Source organism: Pollachius pollachius, assembly GCF_949987615.1.
Source record: "Pollachius pollachius genome assembly, chromosome: 11".
Classification (NCBI taxonomy): Eukaryota; Metazoa; Chordata; class Actinopteri; order Gadiformes; family Gadidae; genus Pollachius; species Pollachius pollachius.
In genome coordinates, this window is record NC_136944.1 from 14,272,444 (window position 1) to 14,292,903 (window position 20,460).

Consider the following 20,460-nt stretch of genomic DNA (forward strand, 5'->3'; position numbering starts at 1 on the left):
ACAAGTCACTTATTAATATTGGGGCTCTGGGGCTCGGTGTGACTGCACACCTGTGACACATTGAGCAATCAGTGTGCACAGGTTGGCATATTACACATGCAGATCTCCTGCATAGTAACATGGAGCACCAGCGCCATGTATCATTATCTGCAAACAAATACAATACAAATACGTACAATAAACCGGCTTACAACACCACCACCCTGATTCCTTCTGTTTGAAGGACCCCTAAAAGCCTCCTCTGTGGCGTATAGCATGCGCATTGCTACATGTACACTTTCCCATTAACAGCCTCTAGTGGTTTAAGTTGTAGCAGTTATCAATATATAATTTTCAGGCAACAATTACCGTCTTAGATTTCCACAGAGAAGGTCGAGAACCAGAACCAGAACGATTAATTGAAAATATTCTTGGATGGATTGACTCATGGACAAGGGCGTAGGAACCGGGGGGGACGGGGGGGGACGTGTCCCCTCCAATATCGGAGACAGGCGCATTTGTCCCACCTAAAAATTATACCGGATCTGTCAGGTTTCCGATATGTGTCCCCCCCAATGTTAAACTCATTCCTACGCCCCTGCTCATGGATATGGAGTCAAAAAAGTTACAAAGTGCAGGTTTAACCAGTCAGCAAATATCACTGAACCTTACTTGCATGCACTGCAGGGACTGGAAATGGATGTGTACAGGGCCTGCGTACTACGGTGAGGGTTTCAGTGCGCCGTAACAATTAATCCCCCGCCCCCTCCCTTCTCCGTTCCATGCGGGAACATGTTGGGTTTCATTTCGCTTGTTTCGTATAATTAATTAAGGGCGCCACCAGAGGGCGCCCACAACACATTTGCCGACCTAGGCGATCGCCTAGGTCGCCTATGCCGAGCGCCGGCCCTGGATGTGAATCATCAGTGACTGGGAGCAAAAAACATGAAAAACAAATGAGAGGGACTTAAATATTTCATAAAATCCTGTAAGCAGGAAGACGATAAAGAAGTTGAGCAAAAATGACAGCCTGAAGATTACCCACAATTCCCAGCAGGAAGAGCAGTGTCAATTAAAAGAGTCTCCGGGACACCCATCGCAGTATTCTATGAAGTTAAAGTCCTCAACAACGAACGGAACCTTCTTCCACTGCTTAACCGTTTTCCGTCCCTCCGGGGTGTCCAGGGCAAAGGACTTGATATTTACATTGGCAAGCAACGCTACCTTCTTGTACTTCATCTCATATCCCCATTTCTGCAGAAGCATGCATTCCAAGAAAAAACAAAAAGGGTTTTCATTTTCTGAAATCACTGAGCAGCAATATCAAGTGTAACCTTGCAGAGGAAGAGATTTGAATTCTGAATGCATCTCGATGGTCATTAGTTTGGGAGTAATACTTACATATTGTAATACTCAAGTAATATAACAATATTAATATTGCAAAATAAAACATACCTGGTTGCAATTTGCGCAATTGATGGTACAGCCAGGTTCCCAGTCAACAAAAGTCTTTTCAAGATGGACTACCCCACCGGTCTTGTAGTAGATCCTTAGAAGGAAACAAAATGGTGGTTACTGATCAATTTGCGATCTTTTCAAATGATTTATAGACCCAAAACAAGGCAGTACTCACTCGAAATTAGGGTTGACGTTGACGTAGTGGGTATTGTCAATGAGTTTGATGTCGCTGCCGGTGGCCACCGGAGTGAAGCAGTTTCGACAAAGGATGTTAATAACAGCGGCGCTGTTAACACTCTTGCTTTCTTGTCGATTTCTTTCAGCACGAATCAAGCACATCATTGATTCTTTTTGAATCTCAGTGATCTAGATGGGGAGAAAATATAAGGAAAAGGTTGACCAAAGAATTCAATGTTTGAAAGGGCCCATCTTTTACTACCAGGGGGGATGTTATGCAAGCCAAAACTTACAAAATGGAATTCATCAAAAACTCATGGTCCACCCAGAAGTATGAGGGACAGCCAACCATTTACACTCCCAGTACAATTCACTAGGGGGGCTTTTTTTCTTACCAATATACATATATAAATACATAACTAGAATTATTTATTTTATTTGTTTGTATTTTGATATACCTAGGTATATTACTGATCTTGTACTGTATTGTTTTGCCGAGATTGAAATTCAAGCTATTAATCTGGAGTTCCTGTTTTATTTGTATGCATAAAAGTATTATCAACTGGGTGGACTGGTAGGTTGATCTATCTGTCATTCATCTGGTTTGACACAACCACGTGTGACATCACTATAGGGTGGCTCCTGATATGGCTTGTAATGGGCAGCCCTCAAAATCACACCTGGTGGTCAACTTGGAACCCCTTGGCTCACAAAGAGGACGGTGCGATGGCAATCCTACAATCTTATCTTAAAAGAGTCTGTGTTTACCATATGGAATTTGCTATACAAATAAACTTGACTTGACTTGACTTACTTTCTTGCGGAACTCCATGTGAGTCATCGCTTTGATTTCTGCGATGGCTTCCGCCATAAACTTCACCCGGTTGTCGTTTATAAACTCCCTGAAGACCTCTTTGCTCCCCCGCTGGGCGACCACAGAGTACACGCTGTCATTGGCCCGGGCGCGCCCCATAGCCTGCTGCTGGGCAATCTCATTGGTGAGCAGGCCGTACCGCACCACCAGGTTGCATTCTGGGATGTCGAGTCCTTCTTCCGCCACACTGGTGGAGATCAGGAGGTTGAGGGTACCGTTGCGGAAATTTCGGATTGTGTCTTTTTGCTGATTCTAAACCGCACGGACAACACAAGACGACACAAGCATAGAAACAGAAAATGGTTAGGGGATGATGGTCAGCGTTCTTCTCAAAGAACTGTAGTCGATAGGAATCGTTAGGAAACAACAAACAGAACACACCTGGGACATGCAGTTGTTGCCACTGCCTGCGCCGGTCAGAATTGCCGCTTTGATGTTGGCGTTCTGCAGGGCTGGATTACTGGAAACCCAGTCTAGCAGGCAGTTGGTACTAAGCCGGGTCTTGGAGAATAGGATGCCCCTGGAATCCCTACTCTCGCCAAACTGATCCAGGAGAGTGGTCTGGAGCTGTGCCATCTTGGGGTTCTCATAGCGAACATCCCTTGACAGACTTCTCAGCTTCTCCTGGTTTTCTGTTTTAGGCACAGGACCAGAAACATCAATCATCAATTATAAATAAAACAACAACCCACGCCTTTTAATTTACAGCTGTGAAGAGAGAAATGCATAAAAGATAGGACCCTCTGAAGTGAAACTTTCTAAATAAAATGATGAACACAAATACATGTAAATGTATTTAAAACCAGTTCACAAACTAAATGCAAAACGAATCATGTGTTGAACGCAACGGTGGCTGGTCACACTGCTCTCTCACTTCTGAACAGCTCTATGAGGAAGCGGTCGGTCTGGTCGATGGCCGTGTTTGCCTTGGTCACGTAGAAATCCCCCAGGGACTTGTAGGCGTCCAGCATGCGCAGGGTGTCGTTGATGAGCAGGGCGTTGTTGTACTGCCTGAGGTGGAGCGCACATTGTGCCAGCAGTCTTTTTCCTTGTTTCACACCTTGTCAAGAGAAACATACGCGCACACACACACATGCCCACACAAACACAAGAATAAAATAATTTAGAAAGGACAAAGCCCTGGATGGATTGACTTGTGGATGGGTGCGTTCTATTCTTTATTCTTAATTCTCTTATATTTTTTAGCTGCAGTAGAATAGTGAAAAAGTACTGTTTCAAAGTCAAGACACATGGTCAGTCGCTTTAGATAAAAGCCTCAGAGCAACAAAATAACATTTTAAGGTGGTTTGGTAAACTTGTGGAGAAATAGATTAGGGGTAGTGGTCATCTTTACCGCTCTCTTCTAGAAGAACCACGTCTGCCTCGTATTCCTGTGTGCCGATCTCCCGGAGTTGCAGGCTAGGGGACGCTGTGAACAAGCACTCATGGATCTGCAGCATCATAGAGGTTAAATGATCTGCAAACGGATCCTATGGGTTGGGGACAAACCAACAAATGTGTGCTTTCTCCAACACCAGCATAGATAACATTCAAATTATATTCAATTGATATGGCGAAATCAGAACTCACCTCAGGCCTTCTCTCCACGATGTCGAAACTGGTGCGAGGCCTCGGCACCTTCGTTGCCAGCTCTGGGGCATGAACTTCAGCCGACACGATGGCCGAGTCCAGGTTGGCACAAATCTGCCTCCGGGAAATGAGAGGGGTCAGTTTCTTAGCATAATGAGAGCACACATAAATGTCTAATGATTTAAAGGTGCTCTGTGTAAGAATTAGATATTCCTTCCCATTACTGGCCCCTTTGGCCGGAAAGTCACCTGCAGCTTGCTCAAGCTTTTGCACACTAGAGTGCGAGCTCCGTGGGTTGAGACCATAACAATTATAAACCAATGTTAGTTATAATCTTAAAAACTTGAGCCAATTTAAATTTTGGATCAATCCCAGCTAATTTCTCAACAATAAGGGTATCTTTTCCGTGATTGGTTCGACAAATCCATCTTGCCTGACAATCCCATTTGCGTGAAATGAAACACTTCTCAATGGCAGCGGGATTTAGCGAGTCTTCTGATCTCTCTCTCTTTACAACTCTTAATCTCACCTACAGCGCCTGTCAAGTTTGACAAGTATCTGAGGATCTGTGTCTATGTCACTTTGGATAAACAAGTCTGCTTAACGATGACATCACAGTAAATAGATGTATCAGGTCAGCCCAGACCTCAAGGACATGTTCCACAGCCTGCGGTAGAGTATTGGCACCGCCCGGTGACGCCGTCAGGCCCAGGATCTGAGGCAGCTTGCGCTCTCCGCTGAGCTTCCTGCCGATGTAGCGTCTCATGATCTTGTTGTAAACTCCCTCCTTGTGGGTGTGGTGACACTCGTCGATGATCAGCAGAGTGATGTCTGAAAGGAAAGAAAAAAACAAAGCAAATTGGCGGCCGTTGGAAGACTATGTTGAACTCTATATTCTATATAAAGTTGTGGAATATTTATGTTGAGAAAGGCTGTATAGTGAGTTCATTTAAATCTAGAAGGAGGTTGGAGTGTTTAACTGTTTCGCTTCTTCTTACTCCTTTTCAGACATGTAGTTATTGCATTTTAGGTTTGCAGTTTGTGTGTTTTGTTTATTATTTTACATGTGTGATGTAAAACGAATCAAATCAAAACTTTTGAATGTAGAGCGTTATGCACTTATACACTTCTACTAATAAAAATACAAAGTTAATATTATTCTCTTTATTCTGGTTCTCTTATCTACTCTGCACAGCTGTTGTTTATTAAGAACTTGGTCTTGAAGATACAAATTGAAATTTCTGTAATTATTAGGTATTTACTGTGAGGATGAGTGTGGATAACTCTTTTGAATCGTAGTGCATTTCTAGCGGATATTAGCTTCCGTGGTAACCCCTATAGCTCAGTCCCCGTTCTTGCAAAAATAAAATAATAATTTGTTGTCAACATAATGCCAGTAAGCAGGCCTCCAAAAAGTTTGGAACATCTACACACATAGGGGGTGCTATAAATCTGAAATATTTAAATGAGACTGCTTGCAGTTTTAAATTTCGATATGCTTTGATTGTTCTCAGCCTCACTTCTAGATATATTTGCCTTTGAAATGAGGGAATGTAAATATATAAACCAACCAAAATAAACCCATGTGACGCCTTACCCGAGAGCTCAACATGTCTGTCCACATCGGGGGTGGCCAAGGCATTCTCCAATATCTGTGCCGTGCAGATGACGAGGTCTGAGACCCCCAGCACATCGCTGAAGAAGTCCTTCTCCTCGCAGTCTCCACTGACCTGGACCAGCTTGTACTGTTTGCCCAGGTAAGGGTCAAACTCTTTGGTGAAATGTTGTGCCACCAGATGTACCTTTAGGAAATATCAAAACCTGATCAATAGCAGTTGTTGAATTATTTTTGCAAAAAAATCTGTCTGAGTGACAACATGGACACTTGGACAACCTTGGACACCGCTATTTAGTCAAGAAGAAGCAGTGTGGGGTAAGAGCATCTTTCTATACGATGCCTACAAGTAGGTCATGGACAGTGGGGATCGAACCCAGAACATTCTCGCTGGGAGAAGAACACCCTAGAGTCCACATTAAGTCCACTTAGGTATTGACTCAATTCATGAATTAAGTAATTCATTCATGAATCAATTCATATTCTGTAAATGTATATATATTGATAGACTGATAGACTGAGAGTATTTATGGATAGATTGTACATAAGTACATATTAATATATATTGACAGACTGTACTTTCACCAGTGCAGATATCTAGGGGCGATGGACTGGTCAAAAGTGTTCAAATTTGGGGTATGTATAGATTTGGTAAGCAGGTATCCGAAAGATTTGGTGTCACATACCCGTAGCACTATGACTTCCGGTCCAATTCAGACGATTAACCCTTGCTGCCCCGAGATTTATAACATTCTGAAACTTTGTCTACATGCCTTATTTTGCATGCTGAACATTTTGCCTCTCGGACACATAATGCCGTCAGGATAATTTTTGCTGACAGTGAAAATTTTGGAAGAAATTCAAGAATTGTGTTCTTCAGAACCATCGCCTCAAATGACACACGGTTTTCATAAAAATGATATATGTATGCGTGGGGGTCTGTGTGTGTAAGTTATGGGAGACGAAAACAAATAATAAAGACGGAGGCATACACGGTCGTTGACTACGCCCTTGGTTCGCTTGAAAAGGGCCGCCGCAGGGTTAGGCTGTGCATTGGCTGCGAATACCTTGTGTGACTGCTTACAGTCCTAGTTTATTATCATATTCTTATTATCTTGGTTTGGTTCTGTTCTCTGATTCTTACCTGCACCTCTCCAGTGTACTAATATCACTGCCGTTGCTGCAATATCACCTGCACTTACCTCCAGGGATAAATTCAGGTTTATCTTATGCTATATGTAGTATCATATTTTATTCATTTATGTATACCTTGTTAACCAGCACCACCACCTTGGCCTTGGAGTTGGTCTCCAGGTGTCTCTTGGCCACGTAGACGGCGGCACGAGTCTTCCCCCCTCCGGTTGGCAACCAGATGATGACGTTCTCCCCCTTAACCGCTCTCTCCACCACTTCCTTCTGGTAGCTGCGCAGCCCAAGGTCTTCCATTCTGTCAGTCGCTTTCTGTTATGTGCCGAGAATTGCATCACCATGAATTAAAAATAATGATCATTAAAATTGTCTCAAAGGGAGAGATTCAAGTGTAATAAATATGACGTAGGCCTTTCAGGTTTAATGTTATTGGGTTAAAGTGAAATTAGTTATTTGGAGCCTGAAACGACACACACACACACACACAAAGGATTTTCTGTCTTTAACACGTGTTACACTTTACAATTAGTTAATTAGTTATTAACATTAGTTAATGCAGTTTAAAGCATTATCATATTGAACTAGCAAAGGGTTTAGGGTTAAGGGTTAACCCTAACAACATTACTATATAAGTTAACATGAACACCATTATTAAACATGAACACCATTACTAACGGATTACTTGACCATTGGCTACCGGTTAATAACTAATAACTAAGTTGTTGCTTACAACCGCATTAACTGATAGTTACCCTTATCGTAAAGTGTTAACCCCTAACAAACGCCTATGATAAAGTTTTGTACCTTGGAATAATAAATAAGAAGTCTTGATGCCTTCTTTCTAAAGTTGTTCAAAATAGCCAACGAAAAATCATTCGTAGGCTGTCTCTTTAAAACGTCATCATCTTTGTAAGCAGATATAATATAAGTAATAATAATATAATATATTAATAGTAAGGGGCATCGCATCCCATCCAGAAACCTCAGACCTTTACATAAACATTCATTCGATTAAAAGAAGAACCAAACCTAGACCTCAAATCACAATCACCATTGATAAACGACAGTGACCTTTTTTTTTTTCATTCAACATAATAATCCAAGATCGTAAACTTACCCCTTGGGTCCAATTGCGTATTCTGCTGTGTCTACTTCAACTCCGCGGTGCTCTCTGTGCCCTTGGACTGGACAACTACCCTTTAAACAGTTGAATGCATTGTTGTTGTACACGGTGAAACGAAATCGAAAGTAAAATGTTCCCCACTACCGTATAGAGAGGGGGCCATGGAGGGAGGCTTCTGAGGTACAACCGATGCAGCGACAAGGGAAAATAACCTGCTTTGTCATTTCTTTTAAGGAGAAACGGGATTCCCCTTAAAATGCCCTGGTTGGGAAAACAGAACTTAACATTGTGCTTCTGGGGAAAACAGTAGCGATCATTTATTTGAATATTATTAGAATTTTGCAAGGACTTTTGTTGGTTGTGTTAGACCATAGCATATCTAAACGACTGGAACCGTATCAACTATAGACCTATAGAAAAAAACACTTTTATTAAGGTTTTACAGTTACAGTAGATTGGCATTTATACTATAACTAGACAGTAGTAGTTGCTATATAGATTAAAGTTTCACTCTGTCCTCTTTAATACGATTCTGTACTGCAGCATATGTAGATCATTAAGAGACAACCGACAACCCTGAAGAATGCAACACTGACTTGACTGAAGTTATTCAAAGCTAAGAATGATTCAAGTACAAAATAAACACACACACAGACATATAGAGAGAGAAACAGATACATACAAAGTGAGTGCAACAATCAACAAGCATGTTCACCCAAGACACGGGTCTGTCATACCAAATCATTGTAATCATAAAATTACCCACACGAGTTGCTTTGCACCATGAGTGTGAGACTCGTGAAGGCGAGTGTGACGGCTATGATTGAATACTGAATGAATTGTGTTTTCGTTTTTTTTTTTGCCATGCTGTAACAACCAAAGCTTGTAAGGAATGAGTTATAAACCAGAATAACTTATATTGTCCTTTAAACCAAACAATGCAACATAAGCACCACTTTGAAGGACTGGTGACGGAACTGGTTTCTTTTTGGAGTAATCCTAAAATAAAAGATGCAATATTTCAAGAAAGGTTATCCAGGAGGAGCTCAAAGGAACAGGTAAACCTGGCCTTTTAAGTGTTGAATTATAAAATGAAACTCTCCTACTAAAACATGAAGAAAGGTGAAACCGACGCAATCCTGAAAGCGATGGGGAGGGGCAATGTATTTTCCTAACTGAACTGCTTGTTTCCACCAATGGTGAATGGTTGACTGGTAGGTAGGCGGGGTCAACCGAGAGGGTAGCTAGGTTACCCAGTGCAACAACTGCCCATGTTTGACGAGAATGTGTGAAAATGACTGCACCTCTTGTTGATAAGACCGATGTTCATACAACCCTCTGGTAAACTGGCCTGGTCAAGTGTCGTATAAGCAACAGAAGGCAACGGTGGCTTAGGTCCTAAGGTCCAGTCTCTGGTGTACAAAACAAAAATATGTACTTTTTGAAGTCAGGGCACAATGTTTACTTAAAAAACAAAACCACATAATTGCATCCATGCTTGATCCTTAACACGTAATTCCATTTTCTTTTTTTACTGGAACCTATAACTTTGGTACGTTTAATGCATCAAAACAGTTATTTTTCAATTACAGCATTTCAGATGAGATAGCGGGTTTCAGAGGAATACTTCACGGGCAGAGGAGGAAGGATAACATTTACCACTACGTAATGCCCAGGTGGCCCCTATCGTTAAGTCACAAAACATCCACCGTGTTCGTCTCTCCGTTGTCCGCCTTGGCCCCCGGAATCGGTGAGGAGAGGCGGAACGGACGAAGTCCGATCCACGTGGTTTCCACAGCGCATCATTTCTCGATCAGGCCACCGTCCTTCAGCTTGAAGTAGAAGAACTTCTCGAGCGTGTTGGCGCACTTGCAGTACTCGCTGTCGGGGGGGTTGTACTCCCGGCAGTTGGTGGTGATGCGCTGCAGGTCGGCGATGAAGAGCTTCTTGGTGACGTAGTAGCGGTTCTTCAGCCTTTCGGTCATGGTCTTGAGGTCTGCAGGGGGGGACGGGGTCCGAGCGGTTAGGTTCATACAGGGATTTGCTGAGCGACAACCTCAAGTTGACTAAAAGTGTGACAAATCGCAATTTGAAAGATGCGAGAAGGCCCTGATAACGCCTAGTGGTGCAACGGATCAACCCTCACAGGGCGGGACGCACGTGATCCGCGGGTCAGCTGACAAATAATAGTTGCGCGTTCAAGTGATCGGCGCATGCTTAATTAGGCTACTGAACATTTAGTGTGGCAGCATGGCGAGCGGCGGAGCGGAGGAGTTGGAGAAGCCTCCTGCATCATTTAAATCAGCTGTATGGGAGCACTTTGGCTTCCCTGTGCACTATAATGAAAACGAAATAAGGGTGGTGGACAAAACGGCCACGGTGTGTCGGCACTGTGGCACCAGAATGCCCTACGACCACGGCAACACCTCGAGCATGGCCAGCCACGTGAGGCGACATCATCCCGGTGTGTCGGGAGGAAAAAAAAAAGATGCGCAGCAACTGCTCTTCCCCGATGCATTTAAGCAGTGCTTTCCTGGAAGCTCTGACCGGGCAAAAGCCATCACCAAATCGATTGGGGTGTTTACAGCGGCAGACATGAGGCCAAACTCCATTGTGGAGAATAAAGGCTTAAAAAACATGATTAAGGTGCTTGAGCCACGGTACGAAATGCCCTCGCGCACCCACTTCACAACCAAGTTCGTTCCCGAACTTTATGAGGAACAAAAGAAGATTATTGTGGATGAATTATCCACGGCATCCTCCGTTGCCCTCACGACAGACGGGTGGACCTCTAGAGCCAATGAAAGTTACGTGATGATGACTGCGCACTACATAACAGCGGAGTGGGAGATGAAGAGCCCAGTGCTGCAGACACGCCCACTCTACGAGAGCCACACCGGCACAAATCTGGCACAGGTACTGACAGGAGCAGTAGCAGAGTTGAAGGTAGAGAGGCCAAAAAACAACATCCCAGTCACCACAGATAATGCCAAAAACCAAGTGCACTGAAGGAAGCTGGACTGGGGCCACAGATAGGGTGCTTTGCCCACGTGATTAATTTAGCATCCCAAAGGGGAATAACAGTACACAAGATGGACCGACTGCTTGGGAGGATCTGAAAGGTGGTTTCATTTTTCCACCGCAGCACAACAGCAGCTCATGTGCTTAAAACAAAGCAGGAAATGCTACAGCTTTATTTTAAATTAATAACTTATTTCATTAAATGTTATTGCTGCAAGGGTCAAGCCACAGAGCATACAGGAGGAGGCGCAGGGACATCTCCTCCACAAAAGAAGTCAGCCATGGAGGCGCTTTTTGGGGAGACCTTTGCAGGCAAGGAGGACACAGGCAAGAAGCCGTTTGTTGATGCCATTGAAGAGGAAGTGGCATACTACCGAGCAGCAAGTGGCATTCAAGTTGATGGTGATCCACTGAATTGGTGGAAGATCAACGAGTGCAAATACCCTCATGTTGCCGTGATGGCTAGATGTTACCTTGCTGTGCCTGGCACTTCAGTTCCCAGCGAGAGTCTTTTCCACCGCGGGAGACATAGTGACTGCAAAAAGGGCTACACCCTCCCCAGGCAATGCAGACATCCTCATCTTTTTGAAAAATAATTTAAAGTTATAAATCCAGGTCTGCTGTGCTTCTTTGTGCACTTTATTTTGTACAGCCTGTTATTCACTGTTGAATGTTGAAAATAAAAAAAAAAAGCAATTGAAAGCTAAGTCACATTTGTCTTGTCATCTTTTTTGTTGCGAAAACGATCCGATCCGTGACTCAAAAACCATGACCCGATGCGAACCGTGAGTTTTGTGAACTGTTGCACCCCTAATAACGCCCGAGGCAATAACAGCAGAGATACAGCAAGGCCCTCAACAATGCAGAAGCAATGAGAGAAACACTTGATAGTTGCTGCACAATAATGCTGAATACATTAAATCTGAGTTTGATTCTTGATGGGATGTGCAAACGTGTATGAACAGGTCAAATTACTAAAAATGAACAATTTAGTAGGAGACCCGGCGGTCTTTTAAATGTCAGTGATTGGAGTAAAATTTTCTCTTCAGCCTTATTGCTTTCCTTGTTATTTGATGCATCTAAACTAAACTATTCAAAGGTTGTGTGCAAGCACAGTTTATTTATCAGAGAGCATGGCGGATCAGCTAAAACTGTCAAAAGTTCACTTCAGCAAAATGTTCAAGAAAGGGGAGACAGGTTATATCAATCAGAAATAATTGCGAAGCAGATTTTAAGTTGGTTGAAAGAGATCAAACCCCAACCCTACACTCACCGATTGGGAAGCGGATGATCTCGTAGTAATCTGGCGCTTCGGATTTCTTCACTGGTTCCATGAAGGGCCAGGCATCATGGTGCGTCTGGCTCGGAAGAGACACATGGCCTGGTCAGGGGCTGATCAATCCCACAACTTTGCCTATTGTCAATATATTTAAAGACATCAAGTCACCTTGATCTGGGCCAGGAGGTTCTTCAGCATGTTGTACAGCAGGTCAGGGTCCTTAACCTCCTTACTGCAGAGCACACAAATCATAAGGGTACACAATTTGGGGTGAGACTCATTGTCAGTGTATAGTACTTATCCTGTAGACCAACAGGAGCACATCAATGATCAGTAACCTTAGAGTAGAATAATCGTGCTTACCATTTGTCCTTGCTGCTGGGTTTCCAGCCGGTCTCTCCTAAAAAACAGAAATAAAACAAAAGCCCAAATCAGGGTTAGCCCACGATTTGACTACACTCCCATCAACTCCAACCACTCCAACAACCCAATGACACAATAAACACCATACACTTACGAATGCCGGGAATGCTCTCCACCGGGATCTGGCGGACTCCCTCCTTGAAGCAGGTGAGGCCCGGGTACACCTTCCTAATCTGGCTCTGTTTCCGCTCAATCAGCTTCTTGATGATCTGATCACACACATAAGACGTGTTTAGCACCACGCCGGGCTTCCCGCCCGGAACAGGTTTGACGCCGCAAAGGGGGGCTGCGTGTACCTCTTTCTGTCTCTTGATGATGTGGGAGAGCTCAGTGTAGGGTATCCGAGGGTTCAGCTCGCACTCCATCAGCGTAGCACCCTCGTAGTCCTTGATGTAGCCCAGGTAAAGGCTTTTTGGTACCTTGATGTCTTTGGAGAAGCCCTGGGGAGGGTCAACAAAGGGAACATGAGTCAACTCGACGAGGCCTTTCGTGTGCACGCGTGTCCTGTGTGTCTGGGGCCACGTGCGCTGTACCTGCTTCTTGAAGTAGCCGATGGCGTACTCGTCGGCGTAGGTGAGGAAAAAGAGGATGCTGTGTTTGATGTGGTACTCCTTCAGGTGGTTCATCAGGTGCGTTCCGTAGCCCTTCAGGGTCAAACACAACGCGGTTAGAGCCTTTTTATTAGAGTGGACCACTAGCCGTGTTTGAATAGCCGAAACGCACCTTGACTTGCTCATTGGACGTGACTGCGCAAAAGACAATCTCTGTAAAGCCCTGAGTGGGGAACATCCTAAAACAGATGCCTCCGATGACGCGGCCGTCTTTGATAAGTGCAAGAGTCTTGTGCTTCCTGCACAAAGTGGGAAAAACAACAAAAATGCCATTAAAAAACCTGTTTTGAGTCACAGGTGTTACAGGTGTTATTACTGCTCATGTTATTACATGAGCAGCAATCGTGCAATGTAAATCAAACCATGCTGAAAGACACTGGCTTCAAATCTGCGCAGCCTAACCAGTAAACAGATGCCCATTTCCTACATACTCATTTGCAAAGAGTTTCTATATTCACCATGCTAAATAGCTGCATAGGACAACGACGGTAAATAGTATGTTTGGGTTTTTCCAGTCATTGCACTTGCATGTATCGCTGGCCTGAGAACAGCAACGCAAGAATAACATTGAATATACCCCTGTAGTTGTTATTGCCATAATTTGCAAACCATCAAGCCAGAACTCGCAGTACCGAGCGCTAATGTTTTTCCAACATACATCTCCTCCCCTCCAAGCTCCATAGAGAACAAAAGAACTCTTCTCTCGGTACACGAATAAACCTCATAATGGCTGATCTGGGGTCATCATCCATCCCTCCTTACGAGTACTCACGGGTCGAACACCAGCCGGGTGATGTACTCTTTGGGCATGCGGGGCAGCTGGTGCGAGAAGACGTTCTGCAGGCCCACCAGCCACATCAGGATCTTTTTGTTGGACTTCTGCGAGAGGGAGTTCCCGATCACATGGAACTCTATGATGCCGCGCCTCTCCTCCAGGCGGGCCGTCTCGTCACGGGCGGCGTTGGGCGTCAGCAGGTTAGTCTGGGCGCGGGGGGGGGGGGGAATAACGTATCAGGTACGTGGTAGGGCTGGGCGATATATCAATATTTGAAATATAGCAATATTTTTTCAAATAGAGATATGGAGCGAGACACTATCGTTAACATCAATATAGTTTAATTTGCGTTGAAAGTACATGGCTCCACACACTCTGCCCTGGCCCCGCCCCCCTTCCACTCACGTCACTTTTTTAAATCCCCTACGGCGCGAAACATGGAGTCCGCCGGCAAACGTGGCGCCGAGGAGCTTGTATGTATGTGGAAGAAAAATGGCTCCATAGTTTGGAAATGGTTTGGGTACAAGGTGTCTGACGAATTACAAAATCAGGTACTTTGTAGAGTGCTTTAGATCTTGTCCCAAAATGATTGCGGACTCCCAGACACTGCCATGGCCTTTCAAGCTGCTCATGTCAAATCAGTATTGTAGTAGATAATAACAATGAAAAGCATCAAGTAAAAAAATAACAATACTGGGCAGAGTGAAGAGTAACTAAATTAATTCAAAAATACTTAATTTTTCTAAATCGGAGGTGCTCCAACAATATTATAGGAGAAGCATCAAAACAAAGAAAGTGTCAATGCCTCCGCCTCGTATTTGAGAACATTACAATATAATATATAATATCACGGCCAAAAGCTGTGTGCGCCTCCAGAGCTCAGCTCCGGCGGGAGTTGGTCCATGTTGCGATTCAATTCTGTGCTTCAGATTGATGAGTAGACTAATTGGAAGAACCCGTTGGAGAACCAGACGCAGTTGTTATGATTCATAATATTCCGGAGGCACAGACAACTTTTGGCCCATGATATTATATATCATATCGTAATGTTCTCAAATACGAGGCGGAGGCAGTGTCTAGTCCATGGTTTATTCAACCATCAAACTGTTTTCAATTCCAAACGGTAGGAATAGTAACGGTAAATCCAAACGGTAGGTAGGTATAGTAATAACGGTAACTCCACGGTAACTAACTTAAAAGGTTTCTCACTCCGCGAGACCCAAACATAAAACATCAACGAGGAACCTAGCAACGAGGTCAGCCCCCCCCCCCCCCCCCCCCATCAGCAAGGCAGGCTAACGAGCACAGCGACGCAGGCAGGCTGGAAATGAAAGCACAGCGGCGCCACCGATGTAGAATGACGAGTTTGAGCGCGGCAACGGCAACTATGTTATTGCGTCAACAAATATCGATATTTATCTTATATCGCCATTGTGCTTGAAGATATCGAGATATGACTTTTGGTCCATATCGCCCAGCCCTAGTACGTGGCGATGCTAACCTATTGACTGGTCGATGATAGCCGTGTAAACTAAAATGAATGGGATTTAACTTGTCAGTCATGTCAAATCAGTACTGTAGTAGATAATAAAAATGAAAAGCATCAAGTAAAAAAAGAATAATATTGGGCAGAGTGAAGTGAAGAGTAACTAAATGAATCAGAAATACTTTATTTTTCTAAATCGGAGGTGCTCCAACAATATTATAGAAGCATCAAAAACAAAGAAAGTTCGAAACACACCACATGCATCAACACAACACCAACAGTGTGCTCAGGTCCGATGTTCCAATGGTTCAAACGGTTGAGGGGTTCTGCAGAGGGTGGACGTGCTCACCTCGGGGCCCAGCATGGCGGCGGGGTCGGTGATGGTCATCATGACCTCGTTCACCAGCTCCATGGGAATGTCGCCCATCACGCGGATCCGCTTGGCGTCTTCCAAGGTCATCGCCTCTGGAAGCTTGCGCTTCTCTCCTGAGCGGAAAAACAAGGAGAAAGGTACAATTACGCTCCTTTGGTCCGTTTAACGGAGGTTGAATGGACCAGCTATTGTTGTTATTGTTGCGCTTGTTGTTTCTTTCTAGGTTTGTTGCGCTACGGCGTCCTTAGTTTGAACCTGATCTTAAGAAAAAACATTCCACTGTTACAACAAAATAAATCATGTAATTAAAGTATGACAGTGATTGTGGCTAACATTGCATTTAAGGAATTCCTTGAAATGAGTGTCGTGACCAATTATTCAGATAACCCTCTGGAGCCGTAATTTTGTTTATGTCGGTGCATAATTACTGAATATATTGAACGTCGTTTTTGGAAACTTTGCCACTCTCCTTCACCCATCCCTTTGAAGGATGCCTGCGTATGCTAGGGAAATGTAACACATTATATACATTGTGGTATTGTGAAGGCTGAAGGGTAGAGGGTCAGACTAGGGCTAGAGGGGAGAGGGGGTGGAATGGGACACCGCAGTGGGGTATTTCAAGCAGGGCTGCAGACCTGTGGTGGGCTCTGCCCCGGATTTATCCGCGCTGTCGAGGGATGAGACCCCGCTCATGCCCTTGGACAGGGAGGGGGTGAGGGACACCGAGGTAGAACTGATCCCTACGACACACAGACAACAGTCATCGGTAAGATCAATGATGACAAATCACATTGTTTATCGCGCTAAGCAATTATGGGTCACAGAGACAAATTGAGAGGGTACAAAATACACACATGTAACATCATCCAATTCTAAATATTGTTATTATTCTATTTCCAAGTCAATTATCTTACGAAATTATTCTGGTTGAACATTTACCTGTTGTGAAACATTAGATCATTTACAATTCAAGGCAGAGTATATGGGTTACAATTATTATTTTGTGCAGAATGTCATTTTGTGAAGTAAGTTAAACATACCAAGCAAAAGCATGAATCTTATGGCGGATGAATTTGACCCTTTGGCGGGTACAAATTTCAGGGTTGTATATTAAAAGAATGGTTGGCAAATAGATATTTCCATTCATAAAGAGAATTCTAAATTACATTTTGGGGCCTGTCTAGGAGTCAATTAGGGAGGAAGGGAGAGAGGGAGGATGATTATGAGTCCCTCACCTGTCTGGTGTCCAAGGGGTGGTCCTTCCGAGGCGGGAATTGTGAAGTCAGCCTCCCAGATCGGAGAGTTCTCCCCATAGATCTCCTCCTCAAGCATAGACAAGAATCTGAAGTACACACAAACACATTTAGGACCCAGAACAAAACTTACAAGGGATTCAACAGTACTCTTTTATTAGAAAATAGTCTAGCGTAACAGTTCATCATAAATTTACAATTTTCCCAACAGATATTAATATTCATACATATTTAAACCCTGGTTAATGAAAGTAATCAACCGTGTAAATATTCGTACTCATTGGTAAATATTTTGCTGGTTGCAAGAAATCAAATACAACAAATCATGTATTCCGCTCTTAACTTGTTTTGCACTGTTGTGGATGCCTGAAAGTCAGGCATTTCATCTCCTGAGTTGCTGATCATTGTTCTATTGATGTGCGTGCGACACATAAAATCTTGGAAGTTATTTCATGGCTTGTTTGACACACACACACACACACACACACACTCACACACACACACACGTCGGTGGCACTCACTTAGGAAAGTGAGTGAGTATGAGAGTGCGTTTCTCGGGCAGCAGCTTGTCCTTCTCCACGCGGAACTTCTCCAGCAACTGCCGCCGCGTCACTGTGAATATGGACTTGAGCAGGCTGCGGCCGAACACCTGAGTGGTCTCGTAGCGAGGCAGGCTGTCGTTGCTCTGGGGGACGTGGCAGTAGCATAGCCACCTAGCCACCACAGACAGAGAGGGACCAGGATACACACAAGTTTTAGGAAAATAGCCAGTGTCCCAAATAACTGCTGAGAAACAAATAGGGGAGCAGAAAGGTAAAGACAATACAGTGGTGGTGTCCATTTTTGCTGTGTGTGCGTTGGTGCATAATTATGAGAAATATCGGATTAGTGATTATTTTGCGCGGTATTGTGACTGTGATTATTCATTGAGATTCAAATAGGATTTTTTTTAATTTAACACGTGCAAAAAAAAAATCTGATGTTTAATTTTGTATAAATGACTTGCAACCTTTCATGATTAGCTAATTGAAAAGGCAAAAATGGCAATTTGCCATTAAAGGTGTCGCCCTTGTGTGTGCGCCTGCGCGCGTGTGTGCCTGGGTGTGTGTGCAAACCTTGTGTAGTCAACTTTGTAAGCCGTGCCATCGTCTTTCTGCGAGCGCTGGCGGTATTGCGTTGGGGTCTCCAGCTTCCAGTAGTTGAGGCACAAGAGGAACATCTTGGAGAGTTCAAACATGGTCTGACGCTCCTTTGGTGCCAGGTGACTGAACTTGTACTGGACAAAGTTCAGCACCCCCTTTGTGGAAAGACAAGTTAAATAAACAAATAAACGATAACCATATATTTAGGTATAAATGGTCTTGTTATATATTAGGCATCGATCAGGTCAGGCAACTTGCCTAAGGACGCCTCAGTGCTTGAACCAAGAAGCATACCCTCAGCATTATTCTACTATTAGACTAGTCACGTTATAATGTACACTTACGGTTGAGTTTCTGAGGTAAGGGTTTCATCAACACATGTTTACCTGCTCTATGTTTGGTTTCTCAAAGGGAGGACTTCCAAGAGACCCCTCCACAATTGGCTGGCTCATCTGCAGTATGCATTTCCTCAGCAGCTATCAAAGAAAATCGAAGATAGCAGATTGATTTGTACATTGTTTACATATTGATATCTGTTTACCTAGATCCACATTGTATTATAATGTTAATATACATCTACTACGTAGTCACTGAAGGCATTTTCAGTAGGACAACAGAGTGTAGAGGTCACACATTATTGATAGAGTATAGTAACAGCTTTCAATTACCTTGAAGAGGTAGAAGTAGACTTGCTTCGTGTCCGTGTCCTCCTCTTTATGTACGGACATGAAGAGATTTTCCACGTCCACGACCATCCCCAACAGCCTGTTTATCTCTTCCTCCGACACATTCTCCAGGTGGGATACATGGTCAGCTACACAGGATAAAATGACATATTAAGTCAAATAAGGTCCTTTCCAACCTCAAGTTATGTCAGCGTCATTAACTAAATTGAGGCTAGCAGTAGCCTCAATAGGCTTCGATCAGCGGCTAATAACAGCATCTTTACATATATAAAGGAAAGGGCTAATATTTGATACCCAGAGCATGTCCACAGCTGCGACAGGGTTCGCTTAGGCTGGCCGCTTGTGGTTGAAGGTCCATACGGGTGGCTGTAGGTGGGTTTGGGTTTTTCCAGCCATTGCACTTGCATGTATCGCTGGCCTGAGAAAAGCAACGTAGAAATAGCATTGAATAGACCCCTGTAGTTGCATTGCCATAATATGCGAACCATTAATTTCTAGCTAGCAACCCGTTCAAACAGCTGATGAGGTATAGCATCCTACTGATGGGTTCGCTATGCACACACATTAACCGTAGCTCTGCAAACAGTTGTTTTTTCTGAATGGTATGCAAGTGTAGACATCGAATGTTAAACAGACACGACACGTATAAACGAACATCTATCAGTGCTTTGTTGTGGATAACTTTAGCTAGCTAGGCTAGCTACCTTGCATGCGGAGAATACGCCAAGTTTCTCTAGCTTTTTTGCCCGTGGGAAAGCTCGGACTTGGGCTTTCTTCTGGCTTGCACGCTGCTGTTGGCTTAAGCCCGGCCTGGCCGGGTCGCTATTTGCTGACCCAGAACCGGTAGAGGCAGTATTCAAACCAGCAGACCCACTGGACTGGGCTTGGAGAAGCCGCGGTTGCAAGGCCTGTGCCGCCGGGTCCGACATATCCACGCTTCTTTGCAACCCAGTAGACTCTTCTTCTCTTCGCTTTTGCGGGTGCCTCACCCTCAATGGTGTGATGCATTCTGGGCGATGTAGTATGTATGTGAGGAAAACGCTCACTCCATTTTTTTCTTCACTTTGTTTAAAAGAATGCCATTGCAACTTTTAAGAAGTTACATTAAATTGCATTGAGTCGAATATTGACCAAACAACCAAGGAGGTTAAACAGGAATGCGTTTTTTGTTGTAAGAGAATCGTCAGTATTTCGAAATGTAAACCAGCATATCCCTAAGCACTTATTTTGCCTACTTGTGCATTATAAAAGGTGGCCAAAATCCTTACAAAAACTAAAGTAAGAACCAACTATGAGATCCTATTTCAGATTGTGTCATGTTAATTTTGTCATCCAGAGAATGGTGGAGACTTAACATTGTCAAACCACCACGAAATATTAGTTTACTCAAACGGCTATGAATATTGTGAGGTGGTGTGGTTGAAATAATTCCAGACGGACATAATA

The 20,460-nt window shown here is 43.8% G+C and overlaps 2 protein-coding genes across 3 annotated transcripts; both read right to left on the reverse strand.

The window, feature by feature from the left end:
* Positions 1-419: 419 nt before the first annotated feature.
* Positions 420-8,067, reverse strand: dhx58 (DEXH (Asp-Glu-X-His) box polypeptide 58). Its single transcript, XM_079745725.1, has 12 exons — positions 7,960-8,067; positions 6,963-7,154; positions 5,676-5,880; positions 4,725-4,909; positions 4,079-4,192; positions 3,843-3,978; positions 3,363-3,548; positions 2,870-3,120; positions 2,429-2,740; positions 1,613-1,803; positions 1,435-1,528; positions 420-1,233 (listed from the first exon to the last, which is right to left on the reverse strand). Exons 2-12 carry the CDS (start codon positions 7,137-7,139, stop codon positions 1,048-1,050), a joined length of 2,037 nt encoding a protein of 678 aa, XP_079601851.1. The 5' UTR covers positions 7,140-7,154; positions 7,960-8,067; the 3' UTR covers positions 420-1,047.
* Positions 8,068-8,378: 311 nt separating this feature from the next.
* On the reverse strand, positions 8,379-19,949 carry kat2a (K(lysine) acetyltransferase 2A). 2 transcript variants are annotated; one of them, XM_079747170.1, is made up of 18 exons: positions 19,719-19,949; positions 19,309-19,432; positions 18,997-19,142; positions 18,715-18,804; positions 18,302-18,483; positions 17,708-17,899; positions 17,169-17,275; positions 16,569-16,673; positions 15,910-16,046; positions 14,072-14,280; positions 13,412-13,538; positions 13,222-13,332; positions 12,985-13,128; positions 12,783-12,897; positions 12,629-12,665; positions 12,434-12,497; positions 12,260-12,344; positions 8,379-9,961 (listed from the first exon to the last, which is right to left on the reverse strand). In XM_079747170.1, the coding sequence occupies exons 1-18, from the start codon at positions 19,941-19,943 to the stop codon at positions 9,768-9,770; spliced, it is 2,394 nt and encodes a 797-aa protein (XP_079603296.1). In that variant the 5' UTR covers positions 19,944-19,949; the 3' UTR covers positions 8,379-9,767. The 2 variants fall into 2 exon arrangements, with proteins under 2 accessions (XP_079603296.1, XP_079603295.1); XM_079747169.1 differs by having other exon boundaries at positions 12,783-13,128.
* Between the last annotated feature and the right edge of the window lie 511 nt (positions 19,950-20,460).